This window comes from Ornithodoros turicata, chromosome 4 (assembly GCF_037126465.1).
Source record: "Ornithodoros turicata isolate Travis chromosome 4, ASM3712646v1, whole genome shotgun sequence".
NCBI lineage: Eukaryota > Metazoa > Arthropoda > Arachnida > Ixodida > Argasidae > Ornithodoros > Ornithodoros turicata.
Genome location: NC_088204.1, coordinates 7003342 through 7030337, shown reverse-complemented (window position 1 = coordinate 7030337; position 26996 = coordinate 7003342). Strand labels below are relative to the sequence as shown.

The 26996-nt window shown below is 46.6% G+C and overlaps 1 protein-coding gene across 2 annotated transcripts in view; it reads right to left on the bottom strand.

Annotated features, from left to right (window-relative positions):
- The window catches only part of LOC135390870 (one cut domain family member 2-like), a 113246-nt gene that overhangs the window by 44717 nt on the left and 41533 nt on the right, over positions 1 to 26996 (bottom strand). The window contains exon 3 of one of the 2 annotated variants that reach the window (XM_064620819.1): positions 7551 to 7598. The exons of the other annotated variant lie outside the window; for it this stretch is intronic. Coding sequence (XP_064476889.1) covers positions 7551 to 7598 — 48 coding nt within the window. The remainder of the gene's footprint in view (positions 1 to 7550; positions 7599 to 26996) is intronic. 2 annotated transcript variants of the gene reach the window in all.

Genomic DNA, 26996 nt, shown 5'->3' with positions numbered 1-26996 from the left:
AACAATACGTTAAATAAATTACATTTAAGAAGTATATGGGCATGTTTTCTCCCTGAAAGTAATTTGTTTTTCGTTAAACAAAGATATATATTCTGCTTCAAAACACTTTTCAGTAGGAGTGTTTTTTTTTTTTTTACCTGGCTTTTTCAACACTTTTTTGTAAGAAAAGATTCGAAAGATTCAAGATTCGTAAGATTCGTGGATTCGCAAGAACCTTCCTTGGATTCGGATTCAATCAATCAATCAATCATTCGGATTCGGATTCGCAAAATTCTCGATTCGTCCCATCTCTACTTAAAACTCTCTATACCTCACGTTGCTCCGCCGGCACCACCGCGAAGTGCCGTATTGATGACAGGCCTGTAAATCTAGCAATCTACAGATTAAAAAAAAATCTCAGCGAGGAAGCCCTCCGACCGGGCCGCCGTCTACGGCCGGCGCCTGGAAACGAAATTTGCCAACCGTCCTCGCGACGTGCCTAAACGAGCGGAAAGTTAGCAAAGTGATAACGCCTATATAATACTGACAAAAAAAAGAAAGTCTTTATGGTCTTTAGTTTCCTGTCTCACCTCTCAATCAAGGTCCTTTTGTCCGCAATCGCTCATTCAGGCTGCATTAAAAAGGAGTTGCGAAAAGAAGATACAAAATCCACCCGGCCGTCGTCAGTAGCGAGCTAAAAAAAATGATGACGACAAAAAAAAAAGAAAAAAAAAAGGAGGACTGGCTTTTTATCTATCACTAGAGCCCGCTTATAGGGCCCTGTAACGCAATGGCAAGCGGCGCGCGGTGGCTGATGCCACCATTCATCATATTTGGACGCTGGGGACGAGGAGGGTTAAAAACGAAAGCAAACACACCAAGGAAAGGGGGACATATATACAATGAAAGGAAGAAATAAAGGAAAGGGGTGAGAGGGCGACACTGTTGCGGAGTAGAACTGTGTGCGTGCTCGTTCTTTCGTGTGATAGATGCAGATGTTTTGCGTCATAAAACAACGTAGTCGCACGATTTACTTCGACTCAATTGGCTGGATAACAATTACTTCTTATTGTTATTAGTCAAACTCCTTTACAACGAAACTCGGGGGACAGCAAAAAAAATTCGCAGTAAAGGTATTTTCGTTAAAAGGACGTCCATTATTGGACCTATAGGGCTCCAGCGGGACCGCAAAAAAATTTGCTGTAATGGTATTTTCGTTAAAAAGGTGTTCGCTATAAAGGAGTTTGACTGTATCATGATTTCGTGTTAGCGCCGCGAAGCAACTGTGGCTATGCGCTGCGTACAAACGTGGAGAGATGGAGAGAGGACAGCAGGAAGGAGGGGGAGAGAGGGGGAAATCTGCAGGAAAACCCAGGGAAAAGCCTCAGACAGCACAGTCGGTGGTAGGATTCGAACCAACAACCTCCCAGTCTATATACAGCACGGCCTTTGGAGTAAACACCAACGGATCGTACGGTCCGTAATGATGATGGTAAAGTTTTGTTACCGAATTGACGGTCTTTATTAAACGGCTCATTGTTATATCGTTTAATGAATCGATTCCCTTGTTTCATAAAACGTGAAGTGCTGCGCTCGAATTGTTGCTGAACATGTTTCACGAGACAAAGCGCTGCTGACGCTTACACGTATAAATTGCTGAGCTCATCGGCGTCAGCTTTCCTGCGCAACACTGCAAGGTGATGGGGCTACAGAAATGAGAGCTGGAGAAATTGTAAATTAAATTAGAAATAAATTCGAGGAATGCGGAAGGTATTCAAATAGTAAGTCGCCAGATAAGTGAGGTAGGAATTAGCGAGACCGCGATTTATGTTACACGGTTGTGGCACACAATTTGTGTGTCCGACCTTTATCTACCGTTAAATTAATAATAAAGTACTCACTCTCGAAACAAGCGTGTACAGATATACTTAATTATCTCACACGGCATGGTTATGTACAGTGATGTTATAGCTTTTAGGTGCTTCATTGTGAGAATAGTCTGAACACACGCACCCAGTTACCTAATTAATATCGCTAATTGATTGCGCGGCGTAAACTGCACATGTTTCTACGCCGAAAAAAAGACTTCATTTTCTTTCCGATACAATCCCAAGAGTTGTTTTCAGACAAAATTACACGCTAGCTCCTGCTGCTGGTGATGATTGATGCTTATTACCTCATGGGTCATACTGCGCCGACCACAACATAGCAGAGGCGCGTGAACTGGAAAATGTTAAACACAATATTTCTTTTTCACGGAGCACCGAGCCTTTCCATTCATGCTTTCGGGATTTCACATACGTCAGACGGAACTCAAAGCTATATACAGACACCTTACGAATCCTTTCCGCAATCGTGTCCCGTTAACCGAACAACAAGCACATTGTTGTCGTGCGAACGGCACCGCAAAAAGCGGAGGAAATCTGGCAACCGACATGCTTGGCCCCTTCTGACTCTCTTAGCCGAGGACCTTGCCCTTCTGCGTTCGACCCCGCCCATCAAAGGACCATCCATCAAATGAAGTTTTATTAAGCCGTCTCGGCTTGCCTTGGCTCCCCCTTGCACCCCCCCCCCCAAGTGCACGCGTTCGGACGACATCTGGTGCCACTCATTTTGTATCTCTCTCTCTTTTTCTTGATTCTGGAAACCTTGCCTCTTTTTTTTTTCCCTACTACCGTCTGCTTCCGCCTAAAGTACTGCAACGCACCACCAGGGGCGCCAATGTAAGTCTTTTAGCGTGGTAAGTCTCGGGTATTAGATTCTGGGAGACGGATTTGCGTGAGGAACTGCTGGATGTCTTGGAAGTTCGTGTGTGCCTCTGAATTTTTGTTGGGCTTATTATAAGTTTGCGGGTCGCTTGACGTTTTTTTTTTGTTAATGTCAGTGTTGACTAAGATGTTCGAGCGAGTAATGTGCAATATTGAAAAGCACGTAGGTTTACAAAATAGTAGGTGAAAGTAGACTGCGGTGAAGCCCAAACAAATAATCAAATCAAGTACAAACATTAATCAAGTATTGACGCCCCTTCATAGATAACAAACTCACGCCATGGTAGACGGAGAGCGAGGAAGCAATCACTGAAATTACTTCCCCTAATAAAACTTACGTTTCGTCGTGCGATACAACAAAGCATCAATCGTATATTAAAGAATGTAGTCCTACAACACTAGTGACTGCGAATAACTTTTCCGGTACACAGCAAATCATGCATTTGTGCTGTAAAGGGTGCTTCGCCGCACGTATGGTCTTACCGAGGCAGAGCCAACTTTACAAAACCAATTCTCCTTTGACGGTTTGCCATTATGGCTGCATGTTTCACAACTCGACTTTGCTCGATTTTTTGGACGCGCAGCAATGTCACTACTTAGAGCCTATTCAGATGAAATAATTATTGCATCAAGTGGCAATCTCGAATCCTGAATTCATGGTCCGGAATTGATCCTGTACACGATCCTTGGCTTTGTAGCCTACGCACTGCCATTTAACCACCTTCTTTCCACCGTTCCAACTCCTACAAAAAGTAAGGCATTACTTACGATAGTTAGTATAGAATGAAGGTGGCAGCCTTAGGAAATCGATTTATGGACTCCTCATTTAAGAATTCACTGCGACCAACTGCATCTTGCGAATGGGAAGGACACCTGTAGAGCTTCTACGACGCCGCTTTAACCATTACTCAACTTTTATTCGATTTCAATCACCGTCCCATCTCGCGATGAAGCAGTATTATCGTCGCGTGGAAAGCACCAAAAATGCATTTCGGGCAAAAACGCATGTGAAAACAACATAACTGGGAAAAAGTGGCTCAATCATTCGGGACCAATATTCGTCTTGGTAGTCTGTGCTCAGCACTACTAGACATGCCGTGTACTTCCTCGTTGGCGCGAGCTCCCTCTTTCCCCCTTTCCCTCATCCGTTTCCCCCACAGCTAGATGATTACCGACTAAACAAGCTGTTCCCCCCAGAACGACAAGTGCTCGTAGCCTGACGCCGCTCGAGTGCGGCAGCAAATAAATGAGACAGACTACATTCTCCAAACCTCTCGGAAAAGTACGAAAAGGAAGGAAAGATCGCAACGAGGTTTTCCCCAAATAAGAAGTCGTCTGCCTTATTTTTCCACATCGCGGCTCCCTGCCACTTGAGTCGCGGCGAGACCCGAGGCTAAATGCCAGTTTGCCTTTAGCCGAGCCATGTCAAGACGCTACGCATACAGCTTTAGCGGACGACGTACAATCCTTGGGTTGTAGATATACTGTGTGCGGCGATATGAGTGGTCTTACTTTTGCTCGTTCTGTTTTAGAGGAAGCCTTGTTTACGTCGAGGTCTAATGGGGGGGGGGGGGGCGCTAGTGGAAAAAGAAGAGTTTATATTCCTGTTTGTTTGTATCTGCTGGGAAACAAAACATTGTTTGCGGGGTATGTGTACAGAGACATGTCTTAACGAGGTTTTCTTTTTCTTCTCTTTTTTTTCTTTCTTCTGAGAGTCTTGTCGTGATTGTGGAACATGGGAGCAGATTTGTTAAAGAAAGAAAACATGTAAAGCTCTATCACGACGCATGATACATTCTAGGGAAAAAAGGAGTAAACTTGGGAGTCATTGCAGCTTCTAGTCCTCTAGAGTGCAATTACTCCCCGTTTTAGTCCCCTTACCCCGAAATTTACTCCTCAGGACTGCAAATAGTCACTGAACTTCGCAAGTGGTCTCGGGAATGCAACCGTCTGCGTAAAAATATGTGCTTTTCGTGAATTTGAAGGAATGAGGCTATATAACTTAGCTAACTTAGCAATTTCCACCCACACAGAGGACAAAATAGTTCAACGGTTCAGTTCAAACTATTTTCAGTCATGCGCACGAATTTTGTGCCCAGGACTATTAGAACAGAGCCCGAAATGCAGTCCCGACTCTGTGATATTCATTTACTCCCGTGCATTTACTCTCGAAAGGGACTAATTTTTGTGCCAACGCATTTAGTCCCCAAAAGGGACTAAAATTACTCTTTTTTTCCCCCTAGAGTATAAGTGATAAAGGAACCATAACATGTGTAAAGCAACGTGCGTGAAACGGCACACATGCGTGCCCTTTCGCGAAGAAGAAACGCACAACAAACGCAGGATCAGTGCTTCTAGGATCACTATACTGAGTGCTTTAACACAACTACAAAATAAGGAAAAGGAAAGAGCAAATAACTATTAAGGCCAAATACTCTTCTACATGAAAGCCGGGTTTTGTCGTCGTCACACATATTAGCATGCATCTACGACGGGGCATGTTATCTTGGAACACATTTCTCAAAAAATTTCACGAGGACAACGGCGTTTTCAGACTCTTTCAAAATGGGGAGCCTTAGTTATTTACGGGTTGCCATGGGAACGGCGCGGTCACAACAGACGCTCAAACAAAGGTCGACTCGACTCGTACCGGCCTTTTTCTTCTCCGCATTAACTTTTTAGCGGCCATTTTCATCAACAGAACGGGAGCAACGCGGTGTTCTTTCCATTGTGTGACCTCGGCTTCTGTCTCTTTAAGGCGTTTAAAAAATTGATGGGAACTGCGACAGAGGAAACATAATAAGGGAATATAAGAAGGCACAAAGAACGTCTTAGGCTTAGCTGCACTTGAATCGTGCAGGCGTGACTTCTCGTTTGATGTTGCATGTGAAAATGCATGCAGTTTGTTCTGGTGCAAACGGAGAACAGAGGAACTAATAACTTGGAAGATAGTGCAAATATGAACAAAGAATGGCGAAAAATTACGCTGTCTTCATGGATTGTATTGAAAGTTATACAAAAAAAGAAAGAAGAAGCATCCTGGTGACCCAGATAGTGTAAGAAACGATTTTCAATTATTTCTTCTTTCTACCACTCTTGAAATATTTCCCGCACGCGCCATGAGAACAAAATTTCTATAATTTTTTAACAACGAAAATTACTGTGCCGTTAACGTGTTACCTGAATTAAACAATAAACATTGCCCGACTGACTTAATAACATTAAATTAAATAATTGCTTACAAAGATTACATCGCAATGGGATATATAATACTGCAGGCCATTTTGTTCATGATCGTGCCGCTTGGATCCCCGCACAAAATGTTTAGGCGCTTTTGTTCGTCGAATTTCGTCTTCAAGTTGAAGGAACCAACTATTCCCATTATCCGAGCAAAATTAATTTTGATGGTCGTGACAAAAACATTTTCGTTGTTATAAAAATCGTATTAACAGCGGTTACTTCCAGTTCCTTACTCTTTCTTACTGTAACCCTCTTTATAACCCCCTCTTCTCCGCGTGTAAATAATGCGTTCGATACGCAGAATTCTGTCGTTGATAAGTTAAGGGAGGAGATATATTTATGAGCCGTAACATTATCGTCGTTATCCGTGATTGATACGGAACACAGCGATCGACCTGCCTCCGATTGTCCAGCGGGAAAGTGCGCAGCGATTTGCAAGAAGAGGACGACAGCGCACGGCAGAATTCAATCGGTGCTTGTCAATCTTTATTGATTTGGACGCAAACAATCTCGCTGCATTCTGCTATTAGGCGGTTGTTGCGTGTCTGCTTTTTATATTACTTTTCTTCGTTTTCTTTTTTTTTTACTTTTACGTCTCGCATAGGTTCCACGAAGACAAGTGGGCGGGGCAAATCAATTCGGGGGCGGGCCTTTATCGATGTACAGGAAAGAGTCTGGTGGGAGATCCCTTTTGAAGAAATTAAGTGACGTTTGACAGAAGAGTGGCAAACGCTGCCGTTATCGGTCTGGACACACGAGGAATAAGGAACACGATTAATAAGAAGTGAAGCGGATGGGGAAAACACAGCTGAAATAAACTTGAATGCGTTTTTAAAGTCTTTAAATTAAAGTGAGACGAAAAAAAATTAACAAAATATTGGTTGCAACAACAACAAAAAATTTGTTGGTATTGTGCCAAACGGGTTTCTATACGGTACCGTTATAACGCCGTCGTTGGCGGTCAGTTTTTGGTCACGTGGTCCTATAAAGTTATGGACGGACCTACACGGTCATTGGCCCTATACGAGCTATCGTTCTAAAAGGAAACATCTATCGTAACGTGCAAGCCTTTCAAGTTATACCTACACAAGTCCGTACGAACTGCACAGCAACGAGGACATATACAAGAAGCATCCAAACTGTTATAACAAATGACTAACGGTAACCTTCGGTGTAACCTTAATAACAGCTACCGTTGTTACTCGACATGCCTGTATAGTTAAAAGGTGGAAACAATAGCCAAATATGCGTCCTTAGCGTTGAGGAAGAAGTCACATTTCCGTGAATTCAGCCAAGCCGTTGTTCGCGTAACAGTTCGCTCGCCATTGAATGAACCTATAGGAGAACAGCGCAACAATCGCAGAACAACGCACAGCTACAACAAGGAGTGCTCACATCAGCCAGCGGGTGCAACAACAGGTGAGATATGGACTAAAAAGGCACTAGAGGTGGTGTACGATGCAAAGTGCGGTCACATGGTATGTCAGTGGACGTCTACCAGCTACGAAAGCGTGCGTCTCTCAACTACGGGTGTTGGTGAATAGATGGAAAGGTTGTTCTTACCAAAGGGCAAAGAATTAAACGGCATGTGAACGTCTGGCATGTACGTACCTAGAAAAGACAAAACTCCGTTAGAAATAAACTGGTACCCCACTGGGGACAAGGTTGGGCCAGTGCTCTCTCAGTGCGCGCAGGTTATAACAGTCGAAGCTCGGAGAACGAGGTTATCCTCTACCGCAAGTGAACAGTGTACTTGTACGGTTCAGGTGAATTCGGCGGCGGTGAAGAGCGGATCCGTGAAATCAGACAACTCTGGCAAAAAGGTGCTGACGTCAGGATTGGAACCTATAGACTTCCTTCGTTTTCAATACGTGTTTTTGCTTAGATCACGTAGTTTCATTACACGGTTCCGTGGGGCTACCCAATTATTTTCATCCGGGCACGTTTTCGTGTAAAGTTGCGCTAATACGTTGAACTATGTAGGAGTTGTTTATGCGCACTACAATGCACGCTGGCAGCTACAACAGGTTAAACACAATCTAAAATCGACGTTTCGGAACCTATACGGGTTCCATCCTCAGAGCGGAAAAAAAAACCGTCCTGGAATACGGACGTGTCTTTTATTGAACTAGGCGGCGTAACATTCGGGAAGCGGAGCAGGGTGTTACGCTCTGAGGATGGTTCCGAAACGTCGGTTTTTTTTATTCTTTTTAACCTGTTGTAGCTGCCAGTGTGCATGTTCTGCGAATAAACATGGGCAGCCCTGGCATTTGGACCAGTTGTAACTATGTAGGTGTTCTCGATATCAATACGGACTGCATTGGCTGTATCGTGGATTCTGTTTCGAGTTTCCTAAAAGCACAGTGGTTTAAGTATCCTGTTTATAGCGCGAGGCTTACGCATAGACAAAGTTGAGCGGTACTTGAGATCAGAGGAGGCAAGATAAAGCTGCAGTAGACGTCTCCCTCTCTCTCTCTTATTTCTCTCTCGTTACAGTGTATGTGCTTCCAACCTCATTACCTATACACTAACATCATTATACATTGCAAGAACTTTGCTAAGAAGACCACGCTAAAAAAACGGTACATACACCGACCTATTTTTCCCTAACAGGCTACATTTTATCACTACTCATCCCCCAAAACACGATTTCCTTACTCTATGCATTTATTACTTTATATATATTCTAGGTCCAGCGGAGGTCGGAAAACCACAAACGCTTATAAAACCGCACTGACAAGTTCGAACAAAAATGCGCGCGGAAGATAAACAACACTGGTGTGAAAAAAAAAAAAGGGGGGAAATGAGTCGCACCGCTTTAAACGTCACTTCCTGTGTCAGACCCCCTCCTTCCACCCTTTCCGGAAAAAGGAACAGTAGATACTTTCGCTTTCGGTTGGCATCCCGTATAAACATATAGACACGTAACACAGAGAGATATACAATCTGTTTCCAAGGCACGGAGACAGATTTTGTTCGCTTACTCGGTAGAACTTATTTATTTCTCGCATGACTGACGACCTCTGTGAGGGAGGGAGGGGAGAGGGGGATGATCTGCTTCGCCCCCAAATAAATAAAGACAAAGATGCATAATATTAGATTTGCACTCGAAGCACGGACGGACATTTTTTGTCGAATGCGAGTTTAGGCGAATATATCGAAACGCTGAGCACGAAAAGATCTACTTGCGTTTCTTTTTTTCTCTCTTTTTTTTTTTTTAGGAAGGAAGACAGAGGGCGCAGCGATCAACGGATGTGAAAACTGGGAGTGATCGGTGACAGATTCCTTCCAATGTTGCAAACGAGGAGTACCAGAAAAAGGCAAAACAGAATGGTGTGGGTTGGATTGGCAGCAAAAAGAAGAAAGGGAAAAGTACGTGATGACAAATTGACGCGTTCGTTTTCCAACAACGAAGCGCCCTTGCTTTTAATAGGCAAGAACTCACGCCATTTGTTACGTCGCTGGGGATTCTGAAACTAAAATAATAAAAAAAGGGGGAGAAAACGTGAAAGCACGCAAATGGCGAGTGCTTAAGAAATGAAACTTTCTACTCCACAAAAATTCCGAGTGGGAGGTGGTGATTTCCTCGTTTTCTTCCTTCACGTTTTTCTTTCTTTACATCTTTTATTTCCCTAACTTCCTTTTTCTTCCTTAAGTTCCTCACTGCGTTGTTTTTCTCTTTCCTTTTTTGTTCATTTGACGCATTGGGTAGTCTAATTTGCTTTTCATAGGGCAGGAAAGGGGTTTCTCCGAAGGGCTGTTTTCATCAACCCTTTCGGGGTTTTTTTTTTTATCGCAGGGGGCGCTACTGTACGATTGAAAATGGGGAGTTTCACTTGGCCTATTGTTCGCCAGAAGAAACGAGCCGGGAAAACGGATGGTGGTGTCGGAGAATTGCGAGCGCTGAGAGATGGATTCGGCATAATTCGGTGAGATTTTTAAGGAGATCGTTATTTATTAGGATATATTGGGGAGAGGGAGGAGGAGAGCAATCGGGTAGATTATTCCCGAGACAGGGTACTCTGCCCTTTCTGCGAAAGACTCGTTGCTAGATTCTTTAGCGGAAAAGTATGTAATGATAATTCTTGAAGTTGACATTTGGTCCGTGTGTTCTTTTTCGCTTCGGCTTCAAAGCATAATTATTTTGTATTCAGCGCGAGATAAATCGCATCTAAAATTTTGTACCAAATTACTGGCACCGTGTAACCGAAATAGACTGAACCTACGCGAAAAAAAAAAAAAAAAAGAAATCACCACCGGTAACTATCTATAACGGCAACGACCGACCGCTTTACCGACACTGTGCTCCCGTTCTACATAATATTTTTTTTTGTCACAGAGGTAGATAAACTCTTAAAAATGAACACCCGATTTGTTTAAAACGAGAGCCTATTTTGTGGCCATTATGCACGGCACAGAATAGGCTCCGCCTCCCATTTTCAACCAATTAGGGGCGAGAACGTTGTCATTCGGGATTATGGTTGGCTAGGAGCGTGCTATGTGGTGAAGCTCATTTTTAAGAGTGTATCACGCTCGTGTAATTCAAGTTTCATAAGCGTACAATGTTTTGTCATTATCACGAAGAGGAACAATTGAATATCCGTATACCACATCGCCATCACCGAAGAAACTCTACATGTATCGGAATTGAACAATAAATTTGCGTTGACAGTGCATATCAGCAGGTCGCATTCCTGCAGCTGTGTTATTATAACCTACGTAACGAAGAAAAAAAAAAGAAAAACGCTGGAAATCGCAGTGAAATTTGAGAGTTCTTACGGTATAGTCTACACTCCGTAAGAGAGCCAACAACGAAATGAACAAAACTCACATATCCGCGAACGTTGCACTCAATCATCCTAGTCTCCTAACCTCCACCTTTACTCTATTTCTTCTTCCAACTCGCTGGAGCTTATTTGGCCTCCAGCCTTTTCACTCTGTTTTTTCGATACCCTTAAAGTTAAGTTCCCCAGGACCACCGAAAACAGAATTTAAATGTTTAGCCAGTTTAAAGATAAAGCGTAAAAAGGTTTTAAAACGTGTTTAAAGAAAAAAAGAGTCGGGAAGCATAAACCCCCGCAGACCAGCGGATCGCGGAAAGAAAAACACACACACACGCGCAGAGAGAAAAGTTGAAGGGACACATTTGTTCAACACCAATTCGCTCTGCAGACCACGTCCATGCAAAAACAACACAGCGCGAGACCCGGCAAGTCGGCTTTCCTGTCCCACAGCCGTGCGCTGCGGAGAAGCGTTTAACCCCCCCACGACTGTTTCCAGTTTTCTTTCGCTCACCCCAGACCGTTCGGGCGAGCGCGCCAAAGGGTAACACGCAGACACTGCACTAATCGAGTTATTCGGGGCTGGCGTATAAGCTACTATCTCGCTCTTTAACGCTGCCTGCATTTTTATCTCTATATACCGTCCGGATTATGCCTTTTTAACTTTCGTTATTTCTATTCTCCGTCGGGTATTTTTTCTTTCCTTCTCGTTGTTTCTTTTTTTTTTTTTTTTTTTGGTCTTCGTTTGCCTTCTGTGTCTCGAACTGATTCCCCAGGGCCGCTCTGTAACTCGACACCAGGGTTCGTTAGCATGCCGACGGAATCTGTGATTCCCCGAGAATTTTTTGTTACTGATTTCTTTTTCTTTGTTTTTTTCCCCTTTGCCTTTCGTTTTTATCGGGTACGGGGACTGAGAAGGCATTCGACATTGCAGCAGAGCTGCTGGAGCAGAAGTAGAAAGAGGCGCTGGAGATCGCACGGAGCCGGATCTTTTTCCTGAATTGTGTTATTCGAGGATTTCTTACACCAGAGAACTTCCCACGACGAGAAACTGCACGCAAGGATAGAATGTGACTGAAAACAGACAACGAGCAGCTCAGGCAATTCAATTGGCTACTTCCATTTAATCTTTGGTTAATACATTTGTCAACTACTGTAGTGACTGCCAGTGTTCGCAAAGTACAGGACCAAACGGAATATTAAAAAAAAATTGACTGCATCATTTTGCATTCTGCCAAACGCGTTTTAAGCGAAGTAGTTTTATTAGAACCATCTCTCCACTACTGATTTTCTTCCTTCTCCTCTCTCCACAACTGTTATGGACGGGCATACACGCCTGTAAACGGAGGTAGGTCCCATTAAGCTATCGCTTTTAACCGCGTGTGGCAGAACGCCCACAGATACAGCAAACTTTCCTTTTTAGTTGTCCGTCTGTAAAGTAAAAATTGTCAGGACTTTTAAGAAAACTTCACTAATGTGCCGCCTAGCACTTGGCCACCTGGCAAGTGCCTGAAGTAATTACACGTTGTCACTACTTATCGGAATGCTTAAGTACTCAAGTAAGTACTCAAACAAGTACTTAAGTACCCAGTAGTTCTGGAGCGTCCGAGAACCAAATCAAAACCGCGTCGATAAAGTTTGAAGGCCTTTTTTTTAACCTTATTCTCCCTTTCACTTTTCCCTTATTTTCCCTACGGCGCATGAAAAACATGCTCGTTGGTGGTAGCCAAGGTCGTGCGCTGAAGACTGGGAGGTAGTGGGTTCGAATCCTACCACGGCCTGTGCTGTCTGAGGTTTTCCCTGGGTTTTCCGAAGACTTTCCAGACGAATGTCGGCGGAGTTCCCCCTGAAGTCGGCCCAGGACGCATACTAACCCCCTGTCACCCAGTCCTTCCTGCTGTCCTCTCTCCATCTGTCCACATCTGTACGCCGCTCATAACCGCAGTTGCTTCGCGGCGCTATCACGGAATCAAAAAAGCTAAGCAAGTAAGTACTCAAGCGAGTACTGAAGTAGCCAACAGTTCTGGAGAGTCCGAGAACCAAATCAAAGCCGTGTCGATAAAGTTTGAAGACCTTGTAGCAGCAGCGTCATAATCATCACCAGCACCGCCATCGGTTACGCGCAGCACTGCGCGTGACCCGAGCTTTCGTTTTCGGTTCATCGCCATTAACCGTCATTAAACCCATCAACCTCAGTAGAGCCTGGTCGCCTCATTTCTCGCTCTACAACTGGTGACCCGGACGTGATCCAACGTTCCACCATCATGAACGGCGACCAGCACTCCAGCAGCTCTTCGCCTCCCAGCCGGCCACCGCCACTTCCACCGCTTGAGGCTTCTGTGGCACCGCTCCGCCTGCCGCCTTTCTCCATCTCCGACCCTCAGCTGTGGTTCGCGCAGGCGGAGGTTCTCTTCGACGGACGCCGCGTCACTTCTCAAGCCTCAAGGTTTGGCCACGCCATCGCAAACCTTCCTCCCGAAGCTGCGGCGGAAGTCCGCGACCTAATCATCCACCCCCACCCCGAGTTACCCTACGACACCTTAAGGGACGAGTTAATTCGCCGCACATCTGCTTCGGAGGAGCGGCGATTGCAGCAGCTTCTGGATTTTGCTGGCCTTCCATCTCCAGGAGCCGTTGCCGCCCTGGCCCCCCGCACCTCCCCTCCACCGGTAGACGTTGCAATCAATGCCATCAGCACGTCGCTCCAGCAACTCCAGACTACGGTGGCGGCCCTGGTGAACCGGGTGGACGCCATTCCCCCGCAGCGACCACGTTCCCCTCGGCGCCCGTTTTGCCGTCGCTGCTCGCCATCCCGTCAACGGTCTCCTTCGCCTCTCAGCACCACTTCTGCTGGTATCATCGAAAATTCGGCGATGCCGCAAGGAACTGCCAGGCCCCTTGCTCGTGGCCGGGAAACGCTCCCCCCAACCATTAACGGCTGGCATGGCTGGGGGCGACAACAGCCGGCTCTTCCGGATCACGGACCGCGTGTCCGGCTGTCGCTTCCTGGTGGATACCGGGGCTGACGTGAGCGTCGTTCCACCAACCCCCGCAGAAAAACGACACCGACAACCAGACTTGGCTTTGCAGGCCGTCAACAAGTCCACCATCTCAACTTACGGTCAACGCTCCGTCACCCTCGACCTCGGCCTGCGCAGAGTATTTCGTTGGGTTTTTACCATCGCCGACCTCCCCTTCGCAATCCTTGGCGCCGACTTCCTCCACCATTTCGACCTTCTTGTGGATATTAGACGCCAGCGCCTCGTCGACAACACTACTTCTTTGCACGTTTATGGAGCCCCAGCGCATATAGCCGCCATTAGTCCCACCATACGGCTACCGTTGCCCACTGCTTTCGCCGACATTGTCACGGAGTTCCCCGCTGTCCTGCGCCAATCGCACGCCTCTTGCCCACCTCGCCACAGCGTCACTCACCACATCGTGACACGGGGCCCCCCTGTCTTCGCTCGCCCCAGACGGCTGGCTCCAGAGCGCCTCGTCATTGCCAAGAGGGAATTTGAGCACATGCTCGAACTGGGGATCATTCGGCCTTCCTCCAGCCCGTGGTCTTCCGCTCTCCACATGGTGCCCAAAGCAACACCTGGTGATTGGCGCCCATGTGGGGACTACCGTGCACTCAACATCGTCACGGTACCGGACAGATACCCGCTTCCCCATATTCAGGACTTCACCGCGAATCTTGACGGAGCGACCATCTTCTCCAAGATAGACCTCATCAAAGCCTATCACCAAATTCCCGTCCATCCCCCTGACATCCCGAAGACTGCTATAACCACCCCTTTTGGCCTCTTTGAATACGTGCGGATGCCCTTTGGCCTGCGTAATGCTGCGCAGACATTCCAACGATTCATCAACGAAGTGCTCCGCGGCCTGGACTTCGCATTCGCATACATGGATGACATCCTCGTCGCAAGTCCATCTCCGGAGGCTCATCGCGCCCATCTGCGCGCCCTGTTCTCGCGCCTGGAGGACTACGGAGTCTCCATCAATGCCGCGAAGTGCGAGTTTGGCGTTACCACCCTTACCTTCCTGGGACACACCATCACCCCGCAAGGCATCCGGCCACTCGCATCCAAGGTCCAGGCAATCCGAGACTTCCCTGCCCCCACTTCTCGCAAAGGACTTCGTTCATTCCTTGGCCTCGTGACTTTCTACCGACGTTTTGTGCCTCGCTGTGCTGCCTTGCTCCAGCCTCTCTACGCAGCTCTCGGCGCTGACCATCCGAAAGAGGCCCGTGCTGCCCCTCTGGAGTGGACACCGGCAGCAGAACGCGCGTTCGAAGAGGTCAAGCAGGCCCTGGCAGATGCTGTGCTGCTCCACCATCCTCGTCCTGACGCCGAGACAGCGTTGTTCGTCGACGCCTCCACTGCTGCTGTCGGCGCAGTCTTGCAGCAGCGTCAGGATGGCCACTGGAAACCTCTCGGTTTCTTTTCCCAGCGCCTATCGGCAGCCGAAACACGCTACAGCACCTTCGGGCGTGAGCTCCTCGCCGCCTACCTGGCATGCAGGCACTACCGCCATTTTCTCGAGGGCCGCCCGTTTGTGCTGTACACCGACCACAAGCCTCTCATGTTCGCCCTGCGATCGGCCTCCCTCAACCACTCTCCTCGTGAAACCCGCCACATGTGCTACCTCTTGGAGTTCACGACCGATGTGCGACACGTCGCAGGCGAAGACAATGCCGCTGCCGACGCACTCTCGCGGCCGGACGTCAATGCTCTCCATCCGCCCCCCGCGGTCGATTTGGACGGCATCGCCCAGGCGCAACAGGCTGATGAAGAGCTCGCCGCCCTTCGTTCATCCCCCGTCTCATCCACCACTTTTCGGGAGATCTCGCTCCCCGGTTCGACGGCAAGTCTATGGTGCGACACCTCTACTGGTACCCCGCGCCCTTTCGTTCCTCTGGCCTTCCGCCGGCATGTTTTCAACGCCCTCCACTCGCTGTCCCACCCTGGCGTGCGCGGCACGCAAAAGACCGTCGCAGAGCGCTACATATGGCCTCGCATGAATGCCGATGTCCGTGACTGGGCGCGGGCCTGCCTGGCCTGCCAGCGGTCCAAAATCTACCGCCACACCATCTCGCCTCCATCGCGGTTCCTTCCGCCAGATGCCCGTTTCGACCAGGTCCACATCGACTTGGTCGGCCCGCTTCCTCTGGCCAAAGGCTACCGCTACCTGCTCTCGTGCATCGACCGCTTTACCCGCTGGCCGGAGGTAACGCCGATTCCTGACATCACGGCAGAGACGGTGGCCCACGCATTCCTCTTCTCCTGGGTTTCCCGATTCGGCGTCCCGTCCACTGTAACCACGGACAGAGGACGCCAGTTTGAATCGTCCCTCTTCCGTCACCTGTGCAGCGCCCTCGGAACCCATCACATCCGAACCACGGCCTACCATCCGGCTGCCAACGGCCTGGTCGAGCGCCTTCATCGGCAGCTCAAGGCGTCCCTCCGCGCCACTGACCACGGCGACACAACCTGGCCCGAGCGTCTACCCTTCGTCCTGCTTGGCCTTCGCGCCGCGATCCGCCAGGATGACTGCAGCGCGGCCCACATGGTATACGGCTGCCCGCTCCGCCTTCCCGGAGCATTCTTCACCCCATCGGCCCCGCTCGTGCACGACCCTTCCTCCTACATCGACCGTCTCCGCCAGCTCTTCCGGGACCTCAAGCCCTCGCCTACCCGCTCCGGTCCCGCAACACGCGTGTTCGTGAGCCCCGACCTTAATCAAGCCACCCACGTCTTCGTCCGCCGGGACTCTGTGCGCTCCAGCTTGCAGCCTCCCTATGACGGCCCCTACAAGGTCATCTCGCGAGCCGCGAAGTTTTTCCGCCTCGATCTTCCGCGGGGACCTGACACTGTGGCCATCGACAGGCTCAAGCCCGCATTCCTGGAGTCGGCACCTCTGGTATCGCCCGACCCGCCCTCCCTACGTCCGTGCTCAGCTCCTGTCTCCAGCATTCCTCCCCCTCCACGTCGAGTGCATTGGGCGCCGCAGCTAGTACACTACGAGCCGCCCACCGCCTCGGGTCCGGCTCCTGCACTCCTTGGCCTCGGCGCCCGACCTTTCCGCCAACCTCGGCCCTCCTCGCCAGCTTTGTCATCCGCCACGGGGGGGAGCCCTGTAGCAGCAGCGTCATAATCATCACCAGCACCGCCATCGGTTACGCGCAGCACTGCGCGTGACCCGAGCTTTCGTTTTCGGTTCATCGCCATTAACCGTCATTAAACCCATCAACCTCAGTAGAGCCTGGTCGCCTCATTTCTCGCTCTACAACCTTTTTTTCCCTTATTCTCCCTTCCACTTTTCCCTTATTTTCCCTATGCGCATGAAAAACATGGCCATGTCAGAGCAGCCGACAGCGTCACGACGAACTTGAGTTCGAAAGGTACGTTCAGAAGAAGAAGAAGAAAAAAAAAAGAGCAAAGTGAAGCGTTCCCTTCTGTGAGAACAGACACAGGTGATGAAACGAGGGAGCAAAAAGGGGGAAAGAGATACTCTCGAAACCCGGGAAAAGACCCACAGAAAGGAAATGCCGTGCCAGTATAGGACGGGTGTCTTTGGAGTGGAGGGGGAACGAAGGCGGTGCCGGGGTAACACGAAAAGCGTCGTACGCCCCAACAGCATCTTTCCATGTTCCGCGACACGGCTGCACGCGAGAGACAGCGGCTGTATACTCCGCTCGGTCGGAGAAAGTTCTTCGGTAGCAGAAAGTTTTTTGTGTGTTGACGGCGAAAGCGAAGTGTGTGCTACGCGCTTTTGCTGCTCAGTGTCGCGCTGTGAGGCAAATAGGTCTGTGTTCCTGTGGTTCTGCTCTCTGTTTAACATGGTATAGATACAGAGTTTCGCATGTTCTTCACGTCAGAGTTATATACTACGGGGCCTATACATCTGGAAAAGCCACAAAGGGAAGCCTAAATGGGATAAAACGAAAACCAGAGCACTCACTCCTACGAGTTGTGTTTTTTTGCCGCCCCGTGGCGCTTATATCGCGACACTGCGAGAAAGGCCGCTTCTCGACCGCATTATATGAGGCACAGTGTTGTGTAACTTCGTAGCCCGTAGTTCAGGTATCGGGACGTTTCCTCGTCCAAAGATAAATTTACGCACACCGCGCTATAAGCGAATGAAGGCTACGAAATGCGACTATGGCGAACTCAGAATCGAATGAACGTCTGCGATGAGCGGCAACGGTGACGGTGTGACAGAAAGTAAAGTCTACACAAAACTTCTATCCCTGACACGATTATCAATCACGATCACGTACACTCGTCAAATCAACCCAAGAAAACGCCCCAAAATCATCATTTTCGGACGAAAATTATCGCCGGGCCCATTTCTGCTTCCTCCTCCTCGCGAAAGAAACACTCCCGAGCCACCTCCACTTTTTGTGTTTCTACCTCATCGTGGCCCGTGTTGTCATTACGACCACTTTCGTCGACGCCGAATCATCGAAGAAAATGACGTGAGATCTCGGAGCCTTCAAAATACCGCTTTTACAGAAGTACAAGGCTCAGAAGTGAGCGGCCATTTTAAGTATAGGGGGGTGGAGAATCCCGTTGCAAAAAGTAGAGCGGCGAGGGCTTTCTCGACGGGTCGACGTCCAAAGGTAACAATTTCTCCCGAACAGCTCGGACGAAACTTTGCGCAAATGGATGACGCTGGTGGAAACGATGATTTTGGCCTTTTATTGCCTTTCAAGTACGACTGTCAGAAGTGTGTCTTGGGGGAGATGTATGTGTCCCGGGTTTTATTTCGTTCCCATTACGTTTGTTTATCTCGGTAGCGCGTTCTTGGGTAGTGTTTGCAAGCGGCTGCTGACATTTTTGTTGCCACGCGGTTGGGCCTCGATGTGTAACTTCGTTATTGAATACGTTGGTCAATTTATTGTGTAGTTACATTATTACCTCTGTGTAAGGTTGGGTGAACGCTGGAACTGGAACTGGAGGATTAGCTGGCTCGCGACAGTAGCTCGGACGCACTAACGTCATGTGACGCTGGCAACCAGACAGTCAACTGACATTAGAATAGTAATCGGACAAACTTTGATTATCATCACAGAACGGAACTGATAACGAGTCGTTATATCTCAGTTACGATGTTCCTACTTTTCTTTAACCATCCATCCACCCGTTCATCTTTCAGTTATATGAGGTTAGTAATCCCCATAAATTATGATGATATTATAATAATATATTTATTTCATCACACAAGTGATTGGGAGCAGAGGCTTTACAACGTAGGATTACAACGTAGAGCGATCTTTTAGAGCCGGCTGCTGATGCATGCCTCCAAACAGCGCACGTGCGCGCAGCGGAAAAAAACAGCAACAACACAAACGGAAGGACTTCTTTGCGACTTCTGCAACACAGTTCGCTGGTGCTTCGCCTCATAACACCTAAACCAGCACCTCAACTCAATAGCCTTGAACACAATTCGTACAACGAAGTTTCCAGCCTCCCTCCCCTATAGCCATGCACGCACACCGATCAGAGACCTGCAGTCCAACTGCACTGTCCGTGTAGGAAGCAAACCCAAGCAGTCTCCAAACATGCGGAACTAGACAGAGTAATCAAACGTTCTGGTCCGAAGACCTTTCCACCTCATATCACCTTCCTCAATGAAAATCGCGAACTACACCTATTCGCTATCTTTTTCTTTTTCTTTCGGTTTCTCTTTTTACGACACATTTCAATGAACACTGTGCTGACCACTACTCCACGCTTCTTTCTTTTTTTTTTCTCCCGCTCAGCGGCCATTACGTTGGACAAGGAGGACAGTACGCAGCACTGAAAAAATATATAAAAAGAGAGAGAGAGGAGGATGTCCTTGGGGATGTCTTCAGCCGGCTAACTTAAGGGCGCATGACAGCACTAAAAGTAACAGATAGAAAGAATAAGAAGGAAAAAAAATAAGAAGATAGTCCTATTTGTTCTCTTTTTTTTTTTGTCAACTACAACAACTACAACGTGCCTGTGGAGAGATCGTTGCATTAGTTCCGGTCATCAACCCTCAGATGCGACGCGGAGAAATTTTTGTCTACTCAAGCTTTCATTTATTTTTCTCCCTTTTTTTTTTCTCTCGTTCCATCTCCTCTTTCTTTTTATACATACATCTCTATTCGTGGTCCGTTGATGGCGAATGAAAAGAAGAGCGCTAGTTGTCTCTGTTCTTTCGCTTTGTCTTCTGCAAGAACAGAAGAGCGTAAACTGCGCGTCAAAAAAGAGACTCGTCTCGTTCAGGAGGTTGTTTTCGTCGGAGCTCGCGTCGACAGTTTTTATTCCCTCAGTCTTTTGTCAGGGGACGCTTTTTTATTTTTTTTTGAAAGCAATGATCGCTATATTTAGTGCCGTCGGTAAACAACGGCGTGTTGCGTCGTCGCCGTCTAGGAGTCCCGTGAGACCTGTAGGATTCGTGCCGGTGCTGTTTAACACTCCACATTTGTGACGAATGACGAGGGAAAGAAAAAGGTGGCCCGAAATAAGTGAGAAAAAAAATGGGCCTAGACGGGGAAAAGCGTTCGTAATTTATAACGCATTCAAAATTAGAGGTGGAGCTGAGGACAAGCCAAGACGGCGTTTTCTTCCTTTCTTTTTATTTTTTATCAAATGGGCAAAAGTACAGACAAAAAGAACAGAGAGGGCAAGCCCTGTCTAACTGTCCAAGACGTGATAGACACATGGTAACGTGCCACATAAAAAAAAAGTCTTGTGAGGAAGACACATATAAATAATAATAATAATTGAAGCCGTAGCATAATAAAGTATATATACCTCTGAATTATATACATACGCGTTGAGAATTCGCCACACACAAACAATAAATTAGCTATATTAAATTTGTTGTTTAAATCCATATGCATCCGAGTGCATCTCAAATTGATTCCAAAGCATTCCAAAGACCGTATGCATCCTCCAAATCGACTGAACTAACAGTTTAAAAAAATTCACTCTGACGGCCTTTTTAAATGCTGATGGGTGGGTGATAGAACGAATGTGTAAAGAAAGATCATTCCAATTTCCACCACCAAAGCAGAATACTGAAAAATACCCAAAGTTAGTACCACTGGTAGGAAACTGGAAGGTCACGTCTTAGGGGTAACGCGATTTTGCAGTGGAATTTAGTGTAGTTTTAAGTCCTGCACGTGAGTTTCTACACCACCGTTTCGGCAAAATACAATTGTTTGACTTGCTATTGAAGTGTCTATTGGAGTATAGAAAATTAAATGGAGCGGACGGCGACACACACACACACACACACATATAAAGTGTTACACAAGTTGCACACAAGTTACACAAGTTCATAAACGTTTATAAAGTTCATAAAAAGTCTACCAATATAAATTAATGACTTGCACGTAAAGTTTCCTGGGTGTCCAGAGCTTCATGGATGATGTATTCGGGTGCAACACGGTTTTGTTAAGTCTTTGACGTACAAAAAGCGATATACCGCACAGGTTCGTTATAAAAAAAAAGTAACAACGTTGTTCATGTTGTTTAAACTAAGTTGTTTATGTAACATTCTCGATCTTTCTCCGCTGTAGATCGATATGCATTCACCGACACGGAAAAGCTTCTGTATCGCTAAAGCTACGGCATCCACAACCTGTATAATTGACCAATCGCAGCTCTGGTAGCTCCACTCTCACGGAGAGCTATCAAGTATGACAACCAGGTCCATATGTGATCAATAGAAAGAGCACGAACGGTAGATCGACGACGCGTTTAATAATAGATCATGAATCCAGGAGATGGAAAACCCACAGAAAATGAAGCCTCTTTCATTATGAATAAAAGGTCGACGTATGATATTCATATCGTTATATATATATATGATCGTTATAAAATGTCGCGGTGCTCACAGTGTGAGCGTCGCATCGTTATTGTAGGGGGAGGGGGGTGAGCTCGAAGGAGGAACCACTTTGATAGCCGAGCCTATGCGAACAGTAGAAGCCATCCTTTTTTTTTTTAAGCCATGACACGATATCTTGCTTATGGCTAGGACTGCTATCGGTAATCCTACTCTTCTTAATAAATATGTTCGTACATATTTGGGTGACAATACATTTATTAGCGACGATGCCACAGTAGACCTCACACGTTTTATGTGTCATAAACCTGCCTTCCCTACGTGTGCCTATTATAACACCATACAACGACTTGTGGTCGGCATAGATTTCTGCAGGTCATACGTTAAAAACAAAAATTGGTCTAAGACCCTGATACGCCGTAAGGTGCAGTATGGAAAGTACTTCGTAGCCCTTTCGTTTTTGTTATTATGTTCTGTAACTCTTAACAGCTTCGAACGCTAAGCAAACAAAGAGGTAACGTACAAAATCTCGGCGTTCCTCCTCCGGCAATTCGATTTCTCGACTCTTTTCTATCAGAACGACGTTTCACGCGGTGCTCCCTGCTTATCAATCACGCTGATAAGTAGCTGCATCCCTTTCTAGGGTTGATAATCCCCACTGCAAGGGGTTGAACGGAAACGATACAGATGAGGCTCTTTTTTGTTTGTATGCGTCGAATGGGGGGGAAGCTTTATACCTCCTATCGGAACCGATAGATGGAAGTAATCCATTGGAGATGTCGAGGGCCAACCAGGCGGAAGAAAGGCGCAATATAGGCCTGACTCCGTTTCGCCAAGTTGCAAATCGCCCAGTTCCTCTCGTCCGGGTGCTTAGCACAACACACATGATTGCGTGGTAGTCCCTGGAATGTTGACTAATAAACAGTGTCCAACGATGCTGCTGTTGAATAGAATTAGTGGAGACTCCTATATGTGCTAATTTGCCATCAGTCGGTATAGTTATTACTAGTTTTGTTTGAAAATGTCTACAGGCTCCATGCACATGGCCTATTAGAACATAACCATGCCATATTCATTTTCACTTAATACGCGTTCTGTAGCTCGTCTCCACCGTTCGTATTCACATAAATATGTTCATAAATATCACATAAATATTCACCTGATTTTCTGTTGTCTACCGATAATATGAAGTAGTTACGGCCACATCCTACTCCTCGACTACTGTCTTGCGCTATTGACCCTGTGTCCACGGAACACTTTATTTGTGTCTATGCACGCTCTTGCTCATACGAAATAAATTTCAATACTACTGTGATATGTAAACACTGTTAGGACCACTGTCATAAGCTGTCTCATAAGTGTCTCAACGAATTCGCATGCTGGAAAACGAACAATCGCAGGCCAGCGAATTCACTAATGACGGCCATCACAGCCATCATTCACAATCTCATCACGGAGGATGACGTCATGTTGAAGCTAATCTTGAATCATGGCGTATGATGTGATGTGATGCTAGATGAACTTTGAACTTGAATTCCAATTGCACGTTGACGTATATTGGACGTATGGGCTATGATGTAGTGTGGTGTTGAATTAATTTTTAGGAAACTATAGAACTATGCAGGTAATTGAAGAGCAAGGACAGTTCATATCAGTGCCAGTTATCAAACTGGAGCCAGCTTCATTAAACTATTACGGTGGGATTTTAAATGAGGTACGCGAGCCACACAAGTTGATGCTCGTATCTCTGCCAGCCCCCCACCTCCTTCCATTCGCATTGTCTCGTACACTAGCCATAATCAAGATGACGTCACCAAATGCTTCCTTCTGCATACCGGCGTCTACCGCAGCCTTCGTACCACGTTTGCTGCTCCATGAAAGCGTGAAATATATAGATCTGCATCACGAGTATATCTCGAAACAGAAGCGTGCACTTCTCCGATCACAACAGTCGGATCCACTTGACGAAACGGCTCTGTCTGAAACAGACATCTCTCTCTCTCTCTCTCGGCGTCTTTAGCAAAACTCCCGAGTCCACTGGAGTGGACTTGGGGGGGCCGCTTAGCTAAACAGGGGGTCGCTTTCTGCATCCTCTCCCTCCCTCTCTCCCCGGAGACGTCACCCTCAATTTCATGCCTGACCGCCGCCGGACTGCGGGCCTTAAGACATTATACAGAAAAGGGACGGGGTCGTCACTTCTCGGGCACGGAATCAGATAGGGAAATGAAATTCACATTTTTTTTTTTTTTTTTGCCTTCGTGAAAGAGGAAGAAGACGGGGGTCCGTATAACTGTTTCCCGCTGACAACGCTCTGCCGCTTTGTTGATATACGCCCCTCCCTTGAGAAAGCTGAAAGTTCTGAAAAAAATGTTGAACTCTTCGGTGAAAGTAAAAAAAAAAAAGATGTGTGGAAAGGCAGGTTAGGTGGGAAGTCACGTGGAAATAATCGAACTGACCAAAGGGTGACACTTCGCTTCCACGGTGCTACTCAACTTCTTCTTCTTCTTTTTTTTTTTTTTTCGTGTTTGTTAGCAGTTTACTTGTGCTTCAATAAAAAGATGCCAGATTTGCAAAGCAGCGCTAAAAAAAAAAAAAAAAAAACATTCTCTCTCGAAAGGCGCAACATTCAGTGACGGGTATCAATACCGCTCTGAACTTAAAGAACGCTTTTGTGTGTGTCAGCGCCAAACAACACCAAGTTTATTTTGATGATGATGATGATGATGATGACTGAAGTGTTTCTTCGCCGTAGGCATCGTCCAGAAAAGCAAGTAGAGCTTTTAGGGAAGAGCGCTGGTGGGCTGGATGTGGACAACAGACCAAGTAACTTTCTCATAGTTGGAGGATGGGAGCCTAGCTGTCCTGGAGACACTGTGAGTGTGGTCATGAAAGGATGCTAGCGCGGACAATGGTATTTCAGTCGCCTGCCTGTAGTACATACAGTGTATTTAGCATGCATGGCGCGGCGGCGGCGGCCTGCAGTGCATGCCTCAGTTGTCATGTGAGCGTGTGTGCACCATCAAGTTCATTCCCATCTCGCTCATATAATGACCCACATTGTAACGTGTTATAGGGCAAATGTGTCAGCAACGGTTAATGTGTTAATAGGGTTATTGTGTTAGCAACGGTTAATGCGTTAATAGGGCTAATGTGTTAGCAACGGTTAATGTGTTATAATAGGGTTAATGTGTGTGGAAACGGTTAATGTGTTAGCGACCGTTAATGTGCTAATAGTGTTAATGCGTTAGCAACGGCGAACATTCATGTGATTTGCTATGGGAAGCTACCGGTGCAGAACTGGTAAGCTACCGGTAAATAGTGAGTTTTAGTGGATCGTACGCTATCGCCTTTGCGTACGTAAAGAATAGAGTTGGTGGTTATGCGCACGCGCAAAACATAAAGAGAGCTTCGCGCACTGTGCAGAACCACTACGCTATCCCCTACGTACGCAAACGCGATAGCGTACGATACACTACAACTCTCTAATAAGGTGAAGGTGTACTGTACGATACAGGTAACCCGTTTCTCGCTAAACTGCCTTTGAATTTCTTAGGCAGAATACGTGGCAGCCACACAAAGGCGGTATACTTGAGAGTACAAAACGCAAAATCTCTTCCACGAAAGTTTATTTGTTTATCTATTTTTTGAAATTTTCTGTAACGTGGGCTGCTCAGGATGAAAGAAACGAAAACACTTCCGCAGAGGCAAGATAGCAAGTTGAGCAAGGTACATAGTGTATACTCACTGTATGGCCATAGAAACCAACTGGAGGTTATAAATTAGGCTACGGGAGAGGCAGAGAGGCAAATTCATCTTTTGCGCCTTTTAGAGCTGTTGCTCCCCCTGGTCGCAGTCGATAACGTATTCCCAATTGAGTGCTTCAAAGGGAGAATCGAACTCCCTATCGAGAGAGTGCAATGCCTGCAGCGCCGACTGACATCCCTACACTTCGGCCGTCTAAATAGACTCGCTGGTCCTCGTGGGTCTCCAGCAAAATAAACACCAAATCGAAAACCAGAAAAACTCTAAAACGTAAGATGTTTGTTATTTATGTCTATCACCACGGGAGTATGATTTTTCGTCCGTTTATTTCGTCTATAAACTCAAAGTGCACCTTGATACGATGCGTCGTGCATTGTAAAGACGGTTTCTTGTTGTATTTTTAAGTGAGTAGCACAGTCTATGGCGCACACCTGTGGCGAACGCCACCCGAATCTTGATACTTTTCTGCCCCTCTGTTCAACGGACATGATGCGCCGGCTAGAAAGCTCCAGAACGTACTAACACTACTCGCTGTACCTGCTACGTTGATACCCAAATTTTTCCTGGCTTAATTAACCATCCTCCCCCTATGGTGCTACGATTTTGGTTGAAAATGTACGATAATTATGCGATTAAATACAGTAATTTAAAAAAGTAGACTCCCGAACTCTTATTCCACCAGGTTTTTGAAGGAAGAAAGCCTCCGATACTTCGAACCGAACACTGCCCTTCTGCATGTTCCAGTTTAAAAGCATATAATGTTTCTTTCTTTTTAAGGTATCTGCGGCTCTAAACCTCATACTTTTTCCCACATCTTTTATGACTCAATCGCTGCGTTTTCGAGCTGTCTTCGGCATCCTTCAATGCTTCTAATGCTTGGAAATGTTTTCAATAGCGTCGAGAGTTGCCAAAAAGGAATGTGGAGTGCGCAGCTGTGAACACTCCAATAAACAAATCAAAGACGAGTTACAGTAATACATAGAATATTAAATATTCTTGGTTGCCTTCGACACTGTTGTACCATTTCGTGCAGGCCAACTCGAGATCAACATCGATGAAACAGACCGGCGTTTCTTGTGTGGAAATTAAAAGACCAGCTTTCGCCGAACACAGCGAGCCACGGGAAAGGGGAGTTGAATTTTTAGCGACGACAGCACTAAAAAAATAAATAATACAAGTACGGCGAGGAAGGTGAAAGCTGTGCATAATGGAGTGGAAGCAGACTTCGTTTTTAAACATTGGAAGAGGAAATGAAAAAAAAAAAAAAAAAGATGCTGAATGTCATTTGTCTGGTTGTTTTTAATGCGCTTAAAAACAGGCGAGTGAAATGAGAGCATAAAAAAAGACAGTGTGGTGTCAACTGTCAGCGACTGAAATCAATCGTCCAATCAAACTGATTAATAGCAAAATCTCAACGCAAACCGACATTTAAAAAGAACAGAGAAAAAGAAACGGGGAATCAGAGTCACGTTCAAAAACAAAACCGAATCAGTTGGGCAGAAAGAAACAGCGGGAATTGACGATGTGGATTTCATTAACGAAATGGGCGATTAATGCCGGTTTATCAAGGCGTGAGTTTTAATTAAGTTGCGGTATCAGAAATGCGAGGTCACTGATTGGCCGGGTGACGAATAAT